Below are 19,509 nucleotides of genomic sequence, written 5' to 3'. Positions count from 1 at the left end.
TCCTCTGGGGGTCTCAATCCACCGGTACTGTCGTGGGATCGGTGAGGACGCTGGAAGCTGAGCATGCACCTGCACAGGTGCTCACCAGGAGAGAGGGAGGGAGGCACCTTGAGCCACCCACTCCTGTCACCCTTTGGCCACCCCAGCCCGCGCAGGCGCGCTCTCCTCCTCCCCCCCGCCCCAGCCCCGCCCTCACCGCACCTGCCAGGTCACAAACCTCCGCCCACCCACTCCCGCTCTTCTCGGCCGCCCGGGCTTGCCCCTCCTTGATTGGCCAAGAGTCCGCTGGAGCGCGTCCAATCGGCAGCCCTCCTGCGCGACCTCTCCCCGCTCCTCCCGCCCCGCCGGCCTCGCGGGTGCCCAGCGTCTTTGTGACTGGTGCTCGCGGAGGTCACTCAGCGCGCGGTGAGCGATCGGCGGGCGGGGCCGGCTCAGGTGCCGTGGCACGGGACGGCCGCGGTGGGCAAGGGGGCGGTCGCGCCGCGACGTCGCCGGCGTGAGGCTTCGCGCGCGTGAGCGGCGCGGGCGCCGGGCCTGGCGGCCGAGCTCCGGTGGCGGGCGCGCAGGTCGTTGACGCGGGCCCCGGCTGGGAGGCGCGTCCGTCGCTGCGAGCGCGGCGTCGAGGTTCTCGGACCATGGAGGACCCGCAGCCGCTGCCACAGCCGGAGCTGCCGCTGTGTGACAGCCTCATCATCTGGGTGAGTGTGATCCGAGCTCGCCGGCGAGGCCCCCCGCGGGGCGGGCGGAGCGAGGGAACCTGCGCCTGCCACGTCCACCTGTTCCGCAGCCTGTCCGAGACCGGGCTCTCCACCCAGCCACAGCGCCCCATGGCGCACAGGTGGCTAGGAGACGCGGGCCACCTCGGTTCCCAGCTTGCTGTCCCTTTGGGCCCACACAGCACTCACGGTGTAGACACGGCTGCAGGGAGATGCGGGAGATCTTTTTCTTTTTCTTTTTTCTGTGCCTCCCCTTTCCTTCTTAATACCTTTTCTTTTTTAAAGTAAAAAAGATTTGGCATTTTTGTTTATTTGCGCTTGATCCATGTGCAGGATTCATTGGTGCAGACTCGATGGACGACTGGCTCTGTCCTCAGATGTCCAATGAGCAAAATGGTTTCTAACCTGCTGGAATTGCCTAGATATGACAGAACTGACTTCCAGGTGTGATTCCTAGCCCTTTATTGTGTTAGGGTAATCCTTGACGTCCCACAAACTACTGTTGATGACTCAAAGCTCACTCCAGTTGTGTAGTTTTGTGGAGGGCAGTCTGTCAGATTGGAATGTAAGTAGACTGGATCAGGAAGGAGGATTACATCCTCCAGGAGATTGGCTGGCTATCTCCTAACGTGAACAAATCCAAGGGACAAATGGGAAAGAGCTCTGAGCGTTTGAAATATGAAGTAACTTTTGCACTTTGGACTTTAATGACAAGTTTTAAGTAGAAGGCCAGTAGCTGGGATTTCAGGGTGTAAAGCATTTAGGTCTTCGTCAATCTGCGTAGTCATTTAAATTAGTATTTAGGTTTAGATAATCTGTTTAAGATTGTCAGGGAAGAAGGCAGTGTTACTTTAATGATCTGCTTTGTTTAAAAACAAATGGCTAATCATAGGGTATGTCCAGGTCTCCAATTTTGTGCTCTGGTCCTGACTGAAGAGGTTCTTTATGATATCACTGACTTCCCTGCCCGGCAGTGATGTACAAGATTTTCTTAAAACTCTACTGCAATATTTTTAAATGTTATGACCATATCCGTTCTTAAAGCAGTATTTATTAACTTCATACTTTGTGCTAGGCTCTTTGGAACCAGTTTAGAGCTGTGTGTAACAACAGTGGAAGGCAAAATTCCCCAAGATCTGAAAAACTATGAGCCAAATAAGGAATCACAGACAGGGTACTTGGTCGCCAGTCTCCAATGGGCTTGAGCAGTGCTCTCCCAGGCTGCTGTGTATTGCAGGAAATAGAATGACTGACAAATTGTTACTGTCTTGTGGTCACGCTATTGGCCAGATGTACGCTTCTTCTCAACACTGTAACAACAACCAGGTAGTGCTACTCCTTCTTAGGAAGCTCCATGCAGATACTACTTGGCTCTTAGCGGAGAGACTACCTCCTTATCTTTGGATCTAACTTTACAACCTGTTCCTTCTAACTCTTCTAGATCTTGTTTTATCATTTATTTTCCTTTGCTGCTTCTGCTGCCCATCCCCCAGTTGAATGAGGGGTCTCTGCAAGTGCTCTACCAATGTGACCAAATCCTCAACCTCCTTTTTACTTGAGACATAGTCTAAGATGCTCAGGTTAGCCTTGAACTCACTATGCTGACAAGTCTTTCTGAAGTTACCTAGTAGTTGACTGCTGGGCAACAGAACTCTTGCCTGATCTGCTTTGACTGTGACCCTAAAAGAAAGGATACTCACTAAGATCTCAATATATTGAATTCAAATAGAGTTGTCTTGGCTCTGCCCTTTAGGAATGGTATTCCACTATTAACTGGTATAGATTTCTTGTCTTGGATTTTTAGTTGCATCGTGGTTTAAAGAAGAAGAAAACATAGGGAATGAGCCCCCAAACCAGAGAAGAGTCATTAGTTGTAACTAATACACATGAACTCTTTTGTCTGTAGCCTGAGGGGAAGTAAGTAGTAGAAAACATACATTTGTCAGATTGTCTTTAGCCAGGAAGGTGTTCCCGAATATGCAAGTAATTTTGTGTTTGAGAAGAACTAGCACGGTTGATAAGATTGAAGGAAAAGCAAGTTGCAGTGGGGCCAAGGTGTGCAGGTGAGCAGATAGATGGCTGGGAGAAGCGTGACATTTCACAGCAGGACTAGGCCCTACCTGAAACAGAAGAATCGAGAGAAGCTGGCTAGGTGAGGATTGTCTCTTTTGGTAACTCTTTAAGTGTAGCTTTTATGATTTGAATGTTTCTTTTAAGTAGTTCTTAAAATGTACTACTACTTAGAAAACACAAAGTCAGAGGGGAAAATAGAATAATTTACATAACAGGGAATGTATGTGTAAAGTTTGAAGAAATGTTTTCAGGTTTCATTCTGGTTTGTGTTGTGAGGTCGTTTTTACTTTTTATTACTTTTGTATTCAACTTTCACGAATAGCTAAGAGTATTGGGTCAGATTATTTTAATTCCTTTTAAAATTTTGCTATAACTTTAAGAGGTAAAAGAAAGAGTAAAAGCAAATATATGTGAAATCTTAGAAAATTACTGATCAAATTATATTTTGAGATTTTATTTTTTTTATATGTATGAGTATTTCTTTATCTTCGTGCACACATGTGTGGATATGTGTGTACACTACATGCATGCCTAGTGCCCAAGGGGGGCAGAAATGGACATTGTATTCTCTCAGATGAGTTAAAAAGATGGTTGTGAACTGACGTTTGGATGATGGGAATTGAACCCTATTCTTATAGAAGAGCAGCCAAGGCTCCTAACACTGAACCATCTTGCCAGTCTCATTTAAAACAAATTTGTTCTTGGTTATAAAGCCTTTCAGTTTACCCAAGTGAAATTACGTTGTTATGTTCTTTCATTTGCAGTTAGGAGAAGTTGATATTGACTTAAACATAGTGCAAGGAGGCAACTCCATGATCTAGATACACCTTGTATGTATGGTCACATTGCTTTTTCAAGCGTCTAAAATTATGTTCAGTTATTGCACATGTAAAGATCGGGCAACTTGAGGAAGCTTCTTCTCATGTGAGTTGCAGGAATTGAATTCATGTCAAGGTTGGTAGCAGGTGATTTTTACTGCTGAGCCGTCTCACTGACTCCTATCAGGATTGCGCTGTCTGATATTCTGAAAATGATCTTTTAAAGCCATTCATCATTTCCATTTTATAAAACATTGATGATATATCTTTAAGTTAATATGAAAAGTTAGCATGTAAATAGAAATGTTGGCAAATGGCAGCTGCAATGTTTTCCTTTTAAAGATATTAGAATTTCTCTTCCCTGCATATCCACCCAGTTGCAAAATTCTTGTTGCACATCTCATAGAATCCATTCCTCCTGCATTCGGAATTCACATTATATGTGTCTTGGTGCTGCCCATTTTATGAACAGGATGGTTGCAGGAATCTCCTGACTCATCTCATGCTCACAAGCACGTAAGATATTCTGTATCTCTATTGCATCTGTCTTACCACTTCTTTGTGATTCCTTATTTCTCTAAAGCCAACATGTAGACGGACTGCTGTGGACTTTCTGACTTAATGGATCATGTATTATCCCCGTATTACTACACTTCAGGAAAACTTAACTTGTCTAGATTGTGTTCCTAGCCGTTGAGGCACAGAACCTTGTGCAGACGCTGATGTAATTATGTTCCCTCCTTCACTCAGTTTTCTCAGCCGTCTACTGTGGCGGAAACTTTCCAGTTGTTTCCCATTACATAGATGGTTGTTCTAAGGATAAAATGTCGTTCTGGCTCCTGTCTGTCTCTTTAGTCCCCTTGGTTGACATTCTTTGCCCGTCCTCCTTAAATGATACTAGAATGCGTATTCCTTAAGAAATGGCATTTTTCACTTGAATGTGTATGATAAAAATACTCATTTTCTGAAGCTTCCATCCTCTGGCCCTTGATTTCAAAGTTTTGCTGTTTAACCCTCAAGCCCTCAGGATCTTTTTACAAGGTGTTTCTAAATTACGAATTTTAAATGAATTGTCTCTTTTTTCTTTATTCAATAATAGTTTGTGTATACTGTAATTATGAACTAATCATGTCTCAACATGACATGTGCCTTTCACTTTCTTATAATTGTTAGTGATAGAATGCAGTGATTTTCCCTTGTAATTTCTTCTCATACCACAGTGCACCACATTGAGTAGGAGCTCAAGAAGACATCTCCACGGGGTTTCAGAGCAGTCATAGCTGGCTTTAGCCTTCCCATCCATCTCTCCTTTGTATTAGAAAAAATGGGGACAGCTTTGTTGAATCTCAGAATGCCCAACATCTTAGTGAGTTATGCTGGAATGGAATTCTGTGGACTTTGATAGTTAATTGGTGATCCTGAGGCTAGTAAGTGAATAATGAAGGGAATGAATAATGTACGGGAAAGGAAATCATAGTACCTTTAAGTATGGGTAGAGATTCAATTTCTATATATTTATATGATCCATTTTAACTGTTACATTGCTTTATAATTTTTTTCCTATTTTGTATTTGCTGCTTTGAAAAGGATGCCAGTATTCTTAAAGTACACATTAAATATTAAAAATTACATTAGCTTGTTTCTTTATTGTGTTTGTGTAATTGTTTGCACGCCTGGAGTATAGAGGTGAGAGAACAGCTTGCAGGAGCTGGTTCTCTCCTTTCACGAGAGTTCTGGAGAGTGCACACAGGCCATCGGTCTTAGCAGCAGTGTATCTTGTTAGTCTCATAAACATTTTCAAAATCAAGATTAAATGTTAGTAATAGCGGAAGCCATTCTAGATTGGAACAACTCAGCTGCTGTCTCTGTGGCTGATTGTTGGATAGTCCCGGTTTCTTTCGGAGCTCATGTGTATGGTTTTAAGTAGTTTTAGATCTAACAGTTTTAGCTTTTATTTTCCTATCAAGTAACCAATGACATTTTAACTAGTAATTGCTCAGTTATCTTGATGTTCTCCTTACAGTAGATACATCTGAGAATTTGTATTATTCAGAAGTGCTTAATAATTCATACATAGCACCAGGTTCAATTAGACTTGATATTATGTAAAAATGTGTTTTTTATAAAAATTTTACACAGCTATAGAAATACTGTCTTCCATTTTAGTTGCTATTTCTTTATTTTGTATTGTAGGGATAGTCCAACAGTATGGTGATTTGTTGTGTCATTTTAGCTGCAGACATTCAAGACTGCCTCGCCCTGTCAGGATGTCAAACAGCTGACTAACGGAGTGACCATGGCACAAGTTCTTCATCAAATGTGAGTAGTGAGCAAAGACCTCATAGGTACTTCTTGATTTGAGGATGCCATCATTGCTTGATGAAGGAGTGTGTGTCTCCCTGCTTTCATTGTAATACTTTTTTGCTGATAGGAATAAAAGATAATGATTTATTTACATGATAGTACTATGTTGCTGCTTCAACTGCTGGACTGCTAGGGTTGTAGACATAGGGTACTATACCTTGCCACAAAGACATCATTTCTGTTTGTGTTGATGGCTTTATGCTATAGGGTCTTTCCTTAGTGTGTTGTGTGTGACTCTTGGATCTCCCAGATTTGCGGGCACTGTTTGGAGTAGCACCAGGTGCACTTTGTCTAAATGATAGCACATGTCTTCTCAACTTCTTTTCCGCGGTCAGATTTTACTCTCTTTCTCTGCCTCTCTCTTTGTATATGTGTTATTATCCTCTGATAGCCTTTGTTTTTCAGGGAAAATCAAATGGGTTAGTTAAGAAGAAAGATTTCTTCATTAAGCAAATGACCAGTGGCCTAAAATAGGTCCAAGCCAGTCTGTCTCCTTGTCCCCCTGACACCCCACTTTTGTTTCATTTGCCCATTTTATTATAGTCTTTGATATTTTAACCTTTTTATCATCTAAGGAACTTCTGTTTTGTTTTTTAACCCTTTTCTAGAAGTCTGTATGTAGACTAGCAAGACTTCCAAGGATACATTTTTGCTTATTTTGATAAAAGTTTCGTAATCCTAATAAAAAGACTAATTTCATATGTATATAATTTATTGTTTGCTGAGACAGGTTTTTTGTGTAGACTTTTGGAGCCTGTCCCGGAACTCACTTTGCAGACCAGGCTGGCCGCGAACTCACCTGTCTCTGCCTCCCAAATGCTGGATTAAGGGTGTGCCCGGCATGTTTCTTTGACTGTTTCAAAGTACTATAATGGTAACATTTATAATTAATTTTACTGGTGATTCATATCAAATCACATGAAAGTTGTTAATAAAGTTGAGAAGATAAATTCTGCTTTTTAAAGAAAAGGCAACCTTTCAGATAACCATTTTTACTTATCTGAGGCAGGTATGCGTTTATAGAATTAGATCTTAAACATTGTGTAAGCTGTAACTTTAGCCATGAGGAACCACAGACTTAGTGATGGCTTCTGTAGGTCCTTATCTTTAGTTTGGATATGTAATATGCAGTTGTGGGGAGAGGCTGTGGGCTGAGGGAAAGTGTACCTACGACGGTGTTGGTTTTCCAGGGCTGCTCTAACAGTGCCACGGACTGTGTGGCTTAACACAACAAAATTTTATTCTCTTGTAGTTCCTATAATTAGAAGTCTAAATCAAGCTCTTGGGCGGGCTGTCCTCACTCCAAAGCTTCAACGAGAGAGCTTCCTTGCCTTTTCTAGCTTCTGGTTGTCCTGGGCATTTCTAGGGCAACTGTGCCTCTCTGCTTAGCTTCCCTTTGTTTGCAGCTCTATCTGTTGCAATTTTTTTATTTTTTAATTTATTTGTTTTTCTTTATAAAAAAGAAAACTAACTATCTTTTTTTCATTTTACATATCAATCCCAGTTCCCTGTCCCTCCCCACCTCCCATCCTCTCCACCTATTCCTACACCCCACCTCCCATCCATTCCTCAGAGAGGGTAAGGCACATTGCTCTAGGGAAGGTCCAGTGCCCTCCCAGCTATATCTAGCTTGAGCAAAGTATCCTCCCAAACATTGGAGTACTACTCAGCAGTAAAAAAGCAATGACATCTTGACATTTGCATGCAAATGGATGGAACTAGAAAAAATCCATCCTGAGTGAGGTAACCTGGACCCAGAAAGATGAACATGGTATGTACTCACTCATAAAGTGGATACTAGCTGTAAAGCAAAGGATATTGAGCCTATAGTTCATAATCCTAGAGAAGCTACGTAACAAGGTGAACTCTAAGAAAAATATACATAGATCCACTTGGAAAGGGGAAATAGGCAAGATCACCTGACAAAATTGGGAGCTTGGGGATGAGGGAAGAAGGGAGGGTGAAAAGGGGAAGAGGAGGGAAGAAGGGGAGGGGTAAGGAGAACTTGAGGGAATGGGATTGATGAGATGGAGGAAGGACAGAGATGAGAGCAAGGAAAGAGATATTTTCATTGAGGGAGCCTTTATGGGGTTAGCAAGAAACCTGGCTGTTAGAATTTCCCAGGAACCCACAGGATGACCCCAGCTAAGACCCTAAACAATAGAGGAGAGGTGGTCCGATTTTGACTTGCCCTGTAGTCAAACTGATGAGTATCTTAAATGTCACCCATAGAACTTTCATTCAGCAACTGATGGAAATAGGGGCAGAGACCCACAGCAAAGCACTGGGCTGAGCTCCCTTAGTCTTGTTGAAGAGTCGGAGGAGTGAGAATTTGAGCAAAGAGGTCAAGACCATGATGGGGACACCCACTGAAACAGTTTACCTGAGCTACTGGGAGCTCACCAACTCCGGCCAAACAGGGAAGGAACCAGCATAGATGCAAACTATAGTCCCTCTGAATGTGGGTGACACTTGTAGGGCTGGGGCAGACTGCGGTTCACTGGCAGTCACACCAGGACTTTTCCGTACTGCTTGTACTGGCTTTTAGGGAACCTATTCTATCTGTTCTATTTTAAGGGCACTAGTCTTATGGACCCATTCTAAGTAAATAAGATCTCTTCCTACTTTGATTGATACTGTGAAGACCTTATTTCCAAATAAGGTCATATTTTTAGGTACAAAGTTAAAACTTAAATACGTCTTTTTGGAAAATGTGATTCTATATACTGCTACCAAGAATGAATCCACTTACCCCCTTTGTCAGTTGACCAGCCATGTAATATATGTGTTTTATTGTCTTTAACTGGATGACTTTTGCAAAGAGTAATGTGGTACAAAATTAAAATATTCAGGCTTAAATCATTTTTTATTGTTCAGGTATTTGAACAGTTAAATGATAAACCATGATAGCCAACATCTGAGTATTTACTAAATATATCATTATAGGTTCCATTATATGGGTTATTTGTGTGTGTGCAGTCTGTGCTTGTGCAATTATCTGTTGTGTGCTTGTGGAACCCAGAGGTCGATGTTGAGTATTTTCCTTTATCATTCTCAACCTTATTTTTGAAATAGGCTAGTCTCTGATCTGGAACTCACCATTTTGGCTATCCTGGTTGGCAGTGAGCTCCTGGGGTCCACGTCTCTTTGCCCCCTCTTCATACCCAGCGCTGGGGTTGTAGTCATGTGCTGCTGCACGCAACTTTCCCATGGGTGCTGCAGATCTGACTCAAGCACGTGCACATATGCACTGAGCTGTCTTCCCAGCCCTCATTTAAGTTTTTTATTTATAAGCTATATATTTAGTATTTTTATGTCCAATTTATCCATGAGTACCAAGGGTGTAGGAAGCTACTTTTAGAAGTGAAATAATTGTAAGGCTGGGATTTGTATTAATTTAGTCTGACTCCAAGGCCAGTGTTTTTATTCACAGTAACAGTAGAAATCTAGTACCTCAAGTCTTTCTGATAGAATCTTATTCAACAATAGTCTTGGGGCATCAATGGAAGACAATAAAATTTTTATTAGAAAATAGAAATACAATTATTCCTTTAAGTTATCTGCTAAAATTCTTGAAGATGCATCCTGGATGGAATTAAACATATTATGATGATTTTTTGCATAGTTTTCATTAGAAAATAATTGGATTGTATTTTTCTTCATTAGCTCCGTTCCTCCTTTTGATGTTCCTTTAGTTTCAAGTTCAAGTTCTGATAAGTGTATAAAAGAAAACAAAAACTATCAAATCATATAGATAATGTGCCAGTGTGAAAAAGTATAAAATGTGTGAGGTTGAACATCAGGTTTGACTAGTGGGAAGATTAGCTCAATGTTAATGGTTACCAAAGAGTGAATTTGCTTGTAAGAAGGCAATTGCTAGGTAGGTTGTTATGGAGAAAGAAAAATTTAGTGGCTTCATTTAAATTACTGCTAATCTCACTAAGGATAGATTTCAAACTATGAATCCTTCATACCATGGTTCAGTTTTGTTTTTCATGTTACAAAAACATTTTAAAGTTTAGCTTTTATATTTTTGTTTTAGTGACGTAGCCTGGTTCAACGAATCTTGGTTAAGCCGAATTAAAGATGATGTTGGAGACAACTGGAGAATAAAGGTACACATAAATGAATGGGTGGGTCACACGGTGCAAGCAGAGCTCCTAACAGTGATTCTGAACTCAATTGATTTTTTAAAAATTAATTCATGAGTGCATGTTTTCAGTTTGAGTTAACACATATTGAACTGATCTGTTTGTATCAACTTAACCCAAAGTAGAGTTAGTTACCTTGAAAGACAGTACCTCAATTGAAAAGGAAATGCCTCCATCAAATTGACCTGTATGCCTGTCTGGTTGTCGTTTTCTTGATTGATGTGGGAGGACCCAGCCCACTGTGGGCAGTGCCACCCCTGGACAGGTGGATGTGGAGGTTAAGAAAGCAGGCTGAAGGGTGTGAACCTGAAATCTAGTTCTTAAGCAGCTGTCTTCCAAGGTTTCTGCCTCTCCTGCTGCTTGAGTTCTTGCCCTGATTTCTCTCGTGATTGATTGTGGTCAGGATTTGTAAACTCAATAAATCCTTTCATTCCCTAGCTTGCTTTTGGCCATTGTGTAATAATAAAGTAACTAGGACACCTGAGTTTACTCATAGATAAATATCATTTTATAGTTGCATAACTTTTCTTCCATCCAAGAACATTGGTCTCTTTTCAGTTAACCCTCACCCAGTGACTGGCTTCTGATGGCTGTTGTCTGCTTTGAGTCCCTTGAGTTCTCGTTTCTAGAATTCTATATAAATGCACCAAACTGTGCACTGTGAGTGTCTTCTGTAGACTTCATTCACTCAGTATAATGATTTTGAGATTCATCTGTGTATACTACATTGATATGCCATTTTTATTTAGCTGTTCATCTGGTGGAATAGTTGAATTATTTCTGGTTTAGGCTATAGCAGTGAATCTTTACTTAGACTTTAGGATATACATGAATCTTTACTTAGACTTAATTTCATTGGGGGGAAATTTCTTGGTGGAATTGCTGAAGTGTGTGTGTGTGTGTGTGTGTGTGTATGTTTAACATTATCTGCAAATGATTTTATATTTTTAAATCCTTTTTACTTCTCTTGGATTTCTTGGGACTTGGTGGCCTGTGTTTGTTTCATAAAAGATGTCTAATTTGTGTCATAAAGTTTTTTAACAATACTAGTATTGTAATAGTATGCTAATGAATAATTATATATATTTAAAAATTGTTTATTATTCTGCATGTATGTGCATGAGTACCATGTGCATGCTTTGTGTATGCAGAGGCAATAGGAGAGCATCAAACCCCTTGGAACTGGAGTTATAACCAGTTGTAACCAGTCATGTGGATGCGGGAATTGAATCTGGGTCCTCTGGAAGATTTTTGTATTTTCCCCTTAGTAACATCTAACTTATTTTTCAGTTTTATATTTTAAAATTATTTATTGCATTGATTTCCTCATTTACTTCTCCTTTTGCTGTTTTTTATCCTGCTTCTTTATCCTTGAAGAGGCTTAAATAATAAATGTTAGGCCTATTTTTGTACTAATATAAAAAACACCGCCTTATATTCAATGCATTATGAGTATTTTATTATCATTGTGCATATGTTGTGTGTGTGGAGCGTGCACATGCTCCATCATGTGTGTGTAGGTCAGAGAACAAGTCTGTGAACTCTAATCTCCCTTCCCCTTGCTTTCTTATCTGTCTTACGTCTTAGTGAGTGCTCCAAGGGCACCTGACAGCACTGTACATCCTCATTTATTCTCCAGACGTGTTTCGTGCCACATTTGTTGATAGTGCAGTGTGTATCTTGTGTTTAATTTTCCCATAACTTACATAGGGAGGCATCCTTAAGTCTCCGTTGATGATAATTATTTTTCTTTTCAGTTCTGATAATAATAAATTCAGTTCTTATCAGTTATGATAGTTTCATTTCGTATGAGTATTTTTAATTTTCTTGCTAGGTTTTCTGCCTTCGTGAAGAATTTGATAATGTTTTATTTTTATTGGAAAAGTGATTGTCTCTCACCTTTGTGTATGTCCCTCATTATTAACATGAAAAAAAAACATTTATTTCTTCTTTTTGTTCTGTTTTAGGCTAGTAACTTAAAGAAGGTCCTCCATGGAATTACAAGTTATTATCACGAGGTACAAGAAATACCTGATTTTAAACAAAAATTCCAGTTGCTTGACTTCTTGTTTATAGCTTGTATTGGAATGAAATTCATAATTATAATTATATTGCCATTTTTAATGCTCTCAGAATTTTTGTGAAAATGGTGATGTTTAAAGCTTAAATACATTGGATTTCCAAAAGAGAAATAAAATTTCATTTTAATACTCTAAATTATTTTTACAAATATAGTTTATTGTCTAATAATTGGTGGCCTTTGAACTGATTTTCTTAGTTAAAAATTTTTCTTTTATTTTTTAATGGAACAGAAATAAACTTGAAAGTTTGTTGGAAAAGTTTTAATACTAATATGAGAATTTTCTGTGTGCTCTACACATCTAGAATCCTTAAAACTTTTTAATAAGCTTCAAGATAATAAGGAAGGGGAAGAAAAAAATCAAATCCATTGGATTTGTTTTTCATTTGTAATAGTGTGGCAGTTGATGTTGTGACTCTAAGCCGATATTCTTGAGATAGTCTGACTTCTTCATTGTGTAAATAACTTTGCCTTTCTTAATAATAATACCTTTCTATTTTGAGCTAGCATAGTCCTATTTACTGCTTACAGGGAAAGCATTTTTGTTAGAGTAAGATAGCCTAGGTTCTTCTTAACAAATTCTTGTTTTTCTGATAGTAAAAGCAAGTAAAAGCAAATACAATTGACTCTGAATATTCAGAAGGTGCCAGAATATTGCTAACTTGGTTTTAGTCAATAACACTGACTTGTGATTTCTTAATTTGTTTATTTCATAAACTTATTTTAATTTTTCTTTAAATAGTAATGGAAATTTTCTGTAGCCTACTTAACTCAGTGATCTAATATATCATTTGATTCTTCAGTTTTTGGGGCAGCAGATTTCTGAGGAACTTATTCCCGATTTAAACCAAATAACTGAGTGTTCAGATCCTGTCGAGCTTGGGAGGTTGCTTCAGCTTATTCTAGGTTGTGCAGTCAACTGTGAAAGGAAGCAAGGTAAGTGAGTTTTAGACATTTGTGGTTCCCATTTTCTAGAAACATTCTACTTTGCTAGTTCTTAGTGCTGACATTCACAGGAAGGGGTTGTCTTCCTGCTGTTGAGTGCCTGAACTCACCTTGCACTAACTTGATCTAAATTGTAGACCTCCCTGTCATCTGTCATGTTGCAGCTCTTAAGTGTCCTGTGTTCTGGTGCTCAGGGGCCAAATTAAGTCTATTTAGTTCATTGATACCTGGTTTTTAGTACACCAGGTAGAATTTTAGGTTCATTTAATTTTTTATGATAAAATATTAAGCTAATAAATTATAACCCAGACTTACTCAAATAATACCTGCTGTGTTTAGAAGAAACCTGTCCACTGTTTTCTTCTGAGAAGTGGAATAGTTCACATGTTAATGGAACCCATGCATTACACTAGAATATGTATGCATAGCAATCTGTGTGCTGCTGAGGGTGAGATGTCACAAAGCTGAGTAGAGTGAGTCTCCTTCCCTGTGGGTGCTTGTCCATCTTGTGTCTCTTGTCCATCTTGTGTCTCTTGTCCATCTTGTGTACCTTGTCCATCTTGTGTACCTTGTCCATCTTGTGTACCTTGTCCATCTTGTGTGTCTCGTCCATCTTGTGTGTCTCACACATCTTGTGTCTCTTGTCCATCTTGTATCTCTTGTCCATCTTGCGTCTCTTGTCCATCTTGTGTACCTTGTCCATCTGTGTACCTTGTTCATCTTGGGTACCTTGTCCATCTTGGATGGGAAGAGCTTTGCCAGAGCCTGGTCTTAGTATACTGCCTTCATAAAGACTTCTTCAAGAAAGGGTAAAGGATGGATAAATTCAGTAAGTCCAAGCTCAAGAACTATAAAATAAAATGAAATCAATTGTAGTTTATAAAGTACACACACACTCACATACCATAAAACTTTCTTATTCCAGTGTCTGCATTTAGTAGCTACCTTTTCAGAGGGCAAACAACTACTTTTTCTATAGTTAGTGCCGGGGGCATTAAAGATCTCTATGTTGTGTTTTGTTTGTTGTTTGTTTGTTTTGTGAAAATTAAATTTTTACACATATAGGTTAAAATGTCTCTGGCTACTCACAGTTTGGCAAGGAATACTTCAGATTTAAATATAGTACTTTTTGTTACAGTTTGACTCTTTTTATTCCTTGATTAATACTTTTCTTCTATTTTGGTTTCTGGCTATTTGTAGCATTTTTTTGCCTAATTTAATATTTTGTTTCCAAAATTTCAGACATAATTCATTTTCAGAAAAGTAACATTTGGCTTTGATTCTATTTCATTTAAGTATTATTTATTTTTTCTAGTATTGCATTCTTCCATTTTCTTGTAAATTCATCTTTTATTATAAGCCATGGTTGACAGTCTAAGCTACAGTTTTCCCTGGTGTTGATGATTTTGTTGCATCCTGCAAACTTTGTATGCTGTCTTTGTCATAATTTAGGCCTAAGCATCACTAGATATTCTTGTCTTCATAGTTTTGAAAGGAAATTCAGTTCCTGAAGATACAAGTGAAAGTTTACTAAGCAGTCCATATAAGGAAACAGTTTTACTTTCAGAGTATGTGTCTGGTTTAACAATTAGGTTTGAATAGTTAAATAAAACCTGCTAGTGGGCTGAGGGTATGGCCTAGTAGTATAGCGCTCATCTGTCATGCAGAGCCCTGGATTCTATCCTCAGGGCTGTAGAAGGAATGGAAATAGGAAATGCAAAAACAAAGAATACAAGAAATGAGCCCCCTAAATTTGATGATATCAAGCAGCTTCTGCGCTTTTGTGGTTTGAAGTGACAATTGGCTTGATTATTAACAATGACCTTCTCAAACAGAAAGGTTTTTAAACATAATTTCTTGATTTTTTTTTAATTTTACTTCATGCACCTTAATCCTGCTCACCTCTTAGGCCCCCCATATTGTCCCTCACTTTTGCAGCACCTCTTCAAAAGAAAGTTTAAAAAAAAGCAATCAAAAACAAGAATGAAACAGACCTCATTGATTCTCCATCTTTCCCGCTTCTCTAGCACCTCTTCATTTGTCCTGGTGGCATTGGGAGCGCTGTGTCTCATAGTTTATGTACCCTTTTGTCCAATCTGCTTTACTAGCAAATGTTCATTGAAATGAGTCACTGGTCTGGTGCAAGGCCTCTTGTATCTGGTGCACCATCATCACTGGATCCTCACCAAAACTCTGGGACATCCCATGTCTGCTCCCAGACCTGGAGATCCTGTCGGTGTAGTTCCATAGGACCAGTCTCTTCATGAGCTCCATCAGATGGAGTAGATGTTAGGGTGGGCCAACCTAAGACCCAGATGTAGGTCTGGATGGTAGCTGAGCTGGTCAGTTCAGGCCACTGGAGCCACCCACCTGAGGTGAGAGGGCGAAGCCAAATTCCCTATACCCGTGCCATCAGAATCAGTTTTCCCTTACCTGTGGTGAGAAGTGGGGCCATCTCTCTCAGTGCAGGGGCCAGCTCCCTTGCTACAGTGTCCAGAGAGAGAAAGGCAGGGCCAGTGAAGGGCAGGACTGGCTCAACTTGGCTCTTTGGTTTCATCATGCATGGCCCTATGGCCCCCTGAGGTGACACAGGCCGCAGACATGGCCCTCAGCAGCAACTCAGGCCTGGACAACATCTTTGTAGAAGCATTGGCCACACAGATCAGAATACTCACATCAGGATGGCTCTGGTGGTGGCATGGCCCCCAGACACCAACAAGGCCATAGTTTGCAGCCCAAACTCTGGGATTCTATGCGACTGTAGTGGCAACACTGACCTCAGACTTCAACACAGACCCCTACCGTGGTAGGACCACCAACCCAGACATGGTCCTTGGCAGCAGCCAGGTCTGGATGTCACTGTTGCTCCAGGTGGTAGTGTAGGCCACTCAGATTGTCACAGCCCCAGTGGAAGCATGGCCCTCAGGCACCAGAATGGCCCCCAGACCTCAGGCTTCCACGTGGCCTTCAATGGTAATAACCATGGACAGCAGCAGCAGCACAGGCCGCCCAAATCTGTATGACCCTGGCTTCAGCATGGCCCTTGGACAGCAGCATGACCTGGACATCCACGCAATCCTCAGTGGCAATAGAAGCCATGAATGTCATCCCAGACCCTGGCTGCTGTAGGCCCAGGGATCAGACATGGTTCTTGGCAGCAGCTCCTGGTGGCAGCACAGGCCACCCAGATCTATATTGTTCCAGCTGCAGCATGGCCCCAGAATCCAACAAGATCACAGGATGCAGCCCAGATCTCAGGCCTCTGTGTGTGTCCTAGTGGCAACATGGGTCATGGCTGTGGTAGGACCACGAACCCAGACATGGTCCTTAGCAGTAGCCCTGGTCTGGATATCAACATGGCCCCCATGGCTGCATAGCCCTTGGACACGAACACAGTCCAGACCTCTGGAATTACATGGCCCTTGATGACATCAGGAGCCGTGGACATTAACACAGACCTGATTGCAGTACAGACATGGCCCCCAGCTGCAGCCTTGGCCTGGAAGTCACCATGGCACTGGGTAATAGTATGTACCACACAGATCTGTGTGACCCAGCTGCAGCATGACCCTTGTGCACCATCATGGTCCCAGTTGGCTGATCAGACCCCGAGTAACCACATGGCCTTTGGTTGCAATAAGAGCCACAAATGTTGACTCAGACCCTGATTGCTATAGTGCCGTGGACCCAGACATTGCCTTTGGCAGCTGCCTGGACCTGGACATACCAGGGCTCTGGGGTTGCAGTATAGGTCACCCAGGCCAGTATGACTCCATTTGTGGCACAGCCTTCAGACAACAACAAGGCCACAGGTTGCAGCCCAGACCCGAGGCTTGTGTGTGGCCTTTGGTGGCAAAATGGGCCACAGATGTTAACACAGACCCTGACTGCTGTAGGGACCAAGACATGGCCCTTGTAGGTAGCACAGGCCAACCAGATCAGTGTGATTCCTGCAGTGGCCATTGGACACCTACATGGCCATTGGTGGCAGCCTAGACACTGGACATTTGGTGGTAACATGGGCCACGAATGTCCATATAGACCCTAACCTGTGGTGGGACCACAGACCCAGATATGGCCCTTGACAGCTGGCTGGGCCTGGACATCACCATAACCCTGGGTGGCAAGCAGGTCTCCCACATTAGCCTACTCCTCACTGCCTTCATTTCTTCTGTTCCACCTCTTTCCCCATCACATGAACTATTCCACTTCTTTTCTCTCATTTCTCCACCACATATTTACTCAGCATAATGGGATCTACCTGCCTGGTGCTGCAGGCAGGATGTCTTCCTGCCGCATTAAGGGCCCAGCCTGGCCTGGAGGTAGCTAGCACCCTCCTGAGCACAATTGCATCAAGGGGCTGTGGACTTAACGAAAATTATTTTTTTGTAGATTTCAGCAAACTTGAAACATTCCACCTTCCAGAACATTAAAGGAAACCATTATGTCTTTGGTACATTCTTTAGTTAATTCTTTTTCTCCTTAGCATTTAGTGGTCAAGTGCATACCATAACATTTCAGACTCTTAGTTATCGCAATAAAAGGAAGATTTAGAGGACTTACAGGAGTGCTTAAAAGAATCAGTAAAACACAAATATTGGATACATTGGAGGACAATAGTTGGATGAAGAACGTACAGATGAAGTAGACCTAAGTCTACAAATAGCTAAGGCTTTCTTTAAGGTCCTTCATTTCCTGTCTGGATGTATCACCTTTACTTACTGTATGTGTTTGTGGAAAGCTGTAAGCGTCTTGGGAGAATTAATGGATGCTAAGCAGGTGTTGCAGAAGGCTGCATACATACCTTTGAAAGCCTTCCTGGAATACAGATGGTACAAATGGAAGTTTCTGGATCTGAAAATGGATAGTTATTATAAATTGTGTTGCAATGGAAAGGGCCTGCTTTTTACCCCGGCTGCCCAGCTAGCTTAGCCCCAAAATAACAACACAGAAATTGTATTAATTAAAACACCTCTTGGCCCATTTGCTCTAGTCTCTTATTGGCTAACTCTCACATCTTGATTTAACCCATTTCTATTAATCTGTATATTGCCATGTAGCAGGCTTACCGGGAAAGATTCTAACCAGCGTCTGTCTCAGGCAGGAGATCCATGGCATCTCTGACTCTGCCCTTCTTTCTCCCAGCATTCAGTTCTGTTTTCTCTGCCTACCTAAGTTCCGCCCTATCAATTAGGCCAAGGCACTTTCTTTATTCATTAACCAATGAAAGCAACACACAAACAGAAAGAACTCCTACACCAAAATTGTTTTAATATTACCTCTAGTATTTTTTCTTTTACTCAGATAAATTAAAAAGTTTCTTCTTTGGCTAAAAATTTAAATTACTAAGGGTAAAAATTTTTATCTTGCCTTTAATGGACATACTAGTGAATTAGTATATTTGCATGAAAGATCATTTATGGTTAATTAATTTTCACACGTTGGTTATTAGGTCGTTAAGAAATTATATAGAACAAATTTACTTTTAATTAAATTAAATTCAACTTTAATTTTTTTATTTTTAGAGCATATTAAAAATATAATGACCCTGGAAGAATCTGTTCAGCATGTGGTCATGACTGCAATTCAGGAGGTAAGTGATAGCACATTCACATGAGTATGAAAGTGCTGAACCAGGATATGCAAAACTATGTATAAATTTTTTAACATTTAGAAAATGTCAAAAGTCTTCAAGCCTAATTTTAGAACGCCAAGTCTAAAAGCCATCTGATAGTTCTCATTTTAAAGTAATTTTATTTAAATTTGGAGCTCAGCACCGAACCCAGGGTCTAGTGATTGCTAGGCAGATGCTGTTCCGTGGATCTAAATCCCCAGCCTCTAAACATTCTTTTCTGTACCTTCTACTAATAAAGCAAAATAATCAACTTTGCTGCATGTAGAACATTCCATTTCCTCTCTTCTTCCTGCCAGGTGGGACAGGGTTCCCAACACTAATGCAGTGGTTCTCAATTTGTGGGTTGTCTAAGACCCTTGGAAAATGCAGATGTTTACAATACAATTTATAATGGTAGAAAATTACAGCTATGAAGTAGCAATGAAAATTTATGGTTGGAGGTCACTACAACATGAAGAACTGTATTAAAAAGGGTCACAGCATTAGCAAGACTGAGAACCTAGTGTATCTGTATCATGTGCCTTTAGAATTATAGGCTTAGATTTCAGAGTCAAATAACCCGAATTTAAGATTATAATTATATCAGACATACTGGAAGGGTATTGCCTCTTAATTCCAGTTATAAGTCTTAGGTAAAAAGCACTAATTTATGATATATGAATCATTTTTAAGAGGGGCATGATGTTATATCCTGTAATCCTTGCTCTTGAAGGAGCACACAAACTTG

General features: G+C 40.8%; 1 protein-coding gene across 2 annotated transcripts in view; it reads left to right on the top strand.

The window, feature by feature from the left end:
- The first annotated feature begins 510 nt into the window (after nt 1–510).
- Hook1 (hook microtubule tethering protein 1) overlaps nt 511–19,509 on the top strand; it is a 45,117-nt gene continuing 26,118 nt past the window's right edge. The window contains exons 1-7 of one of the 2 annotated variants that reach the window (XM_048453097.3): nt 511–698; nt 1,050–1,160; nt 5,841–5,926; nt 10,014–10,086; nt 12,090–12,140; nt 13,006–13,138; nt 18,673–18,740. In XM_048453097.3, the coding sequence (XP_048309054.3) occupies nt 636–698; nt 1,050–1,160; nt 5,841–5,926; nt 10,014–10,086; nt 12,090–12,140; nt 13,006–13,138; nt 18,673–18,740 (585 nt within the window). In that variant the 5' untranslated portion in view covers nt 511–635. The remainder of the gene's footprint in view (nt 699–1,049; nt 1,161–5,840; nt 5,927–10,013; nt 10,087–12,089; nt 12,141–13,005; nt 13,139–18,672; nt 18,741–19,509) is intronic. The other variant, XM_048453098.3, reaches the window with a different exon arrangement.

This window comes from Myodes glareolus, chromosome 3 (genome assembly GCF_982192425.1).
Source record: "Myodes glareolus chromosome 3, mMyoGla1.1, whole genome shotgun sequence".
In the NCBI taxonomy this organism is placed as follows: Eukaryota; Metazoa; Chordata; class Mammalia; order Rodentia; family Cricetidae; genus Myodes; species Myodes glareolus.
This window is presented reverse-complemented; position numbering and strand designations above follow the sequence as displayed.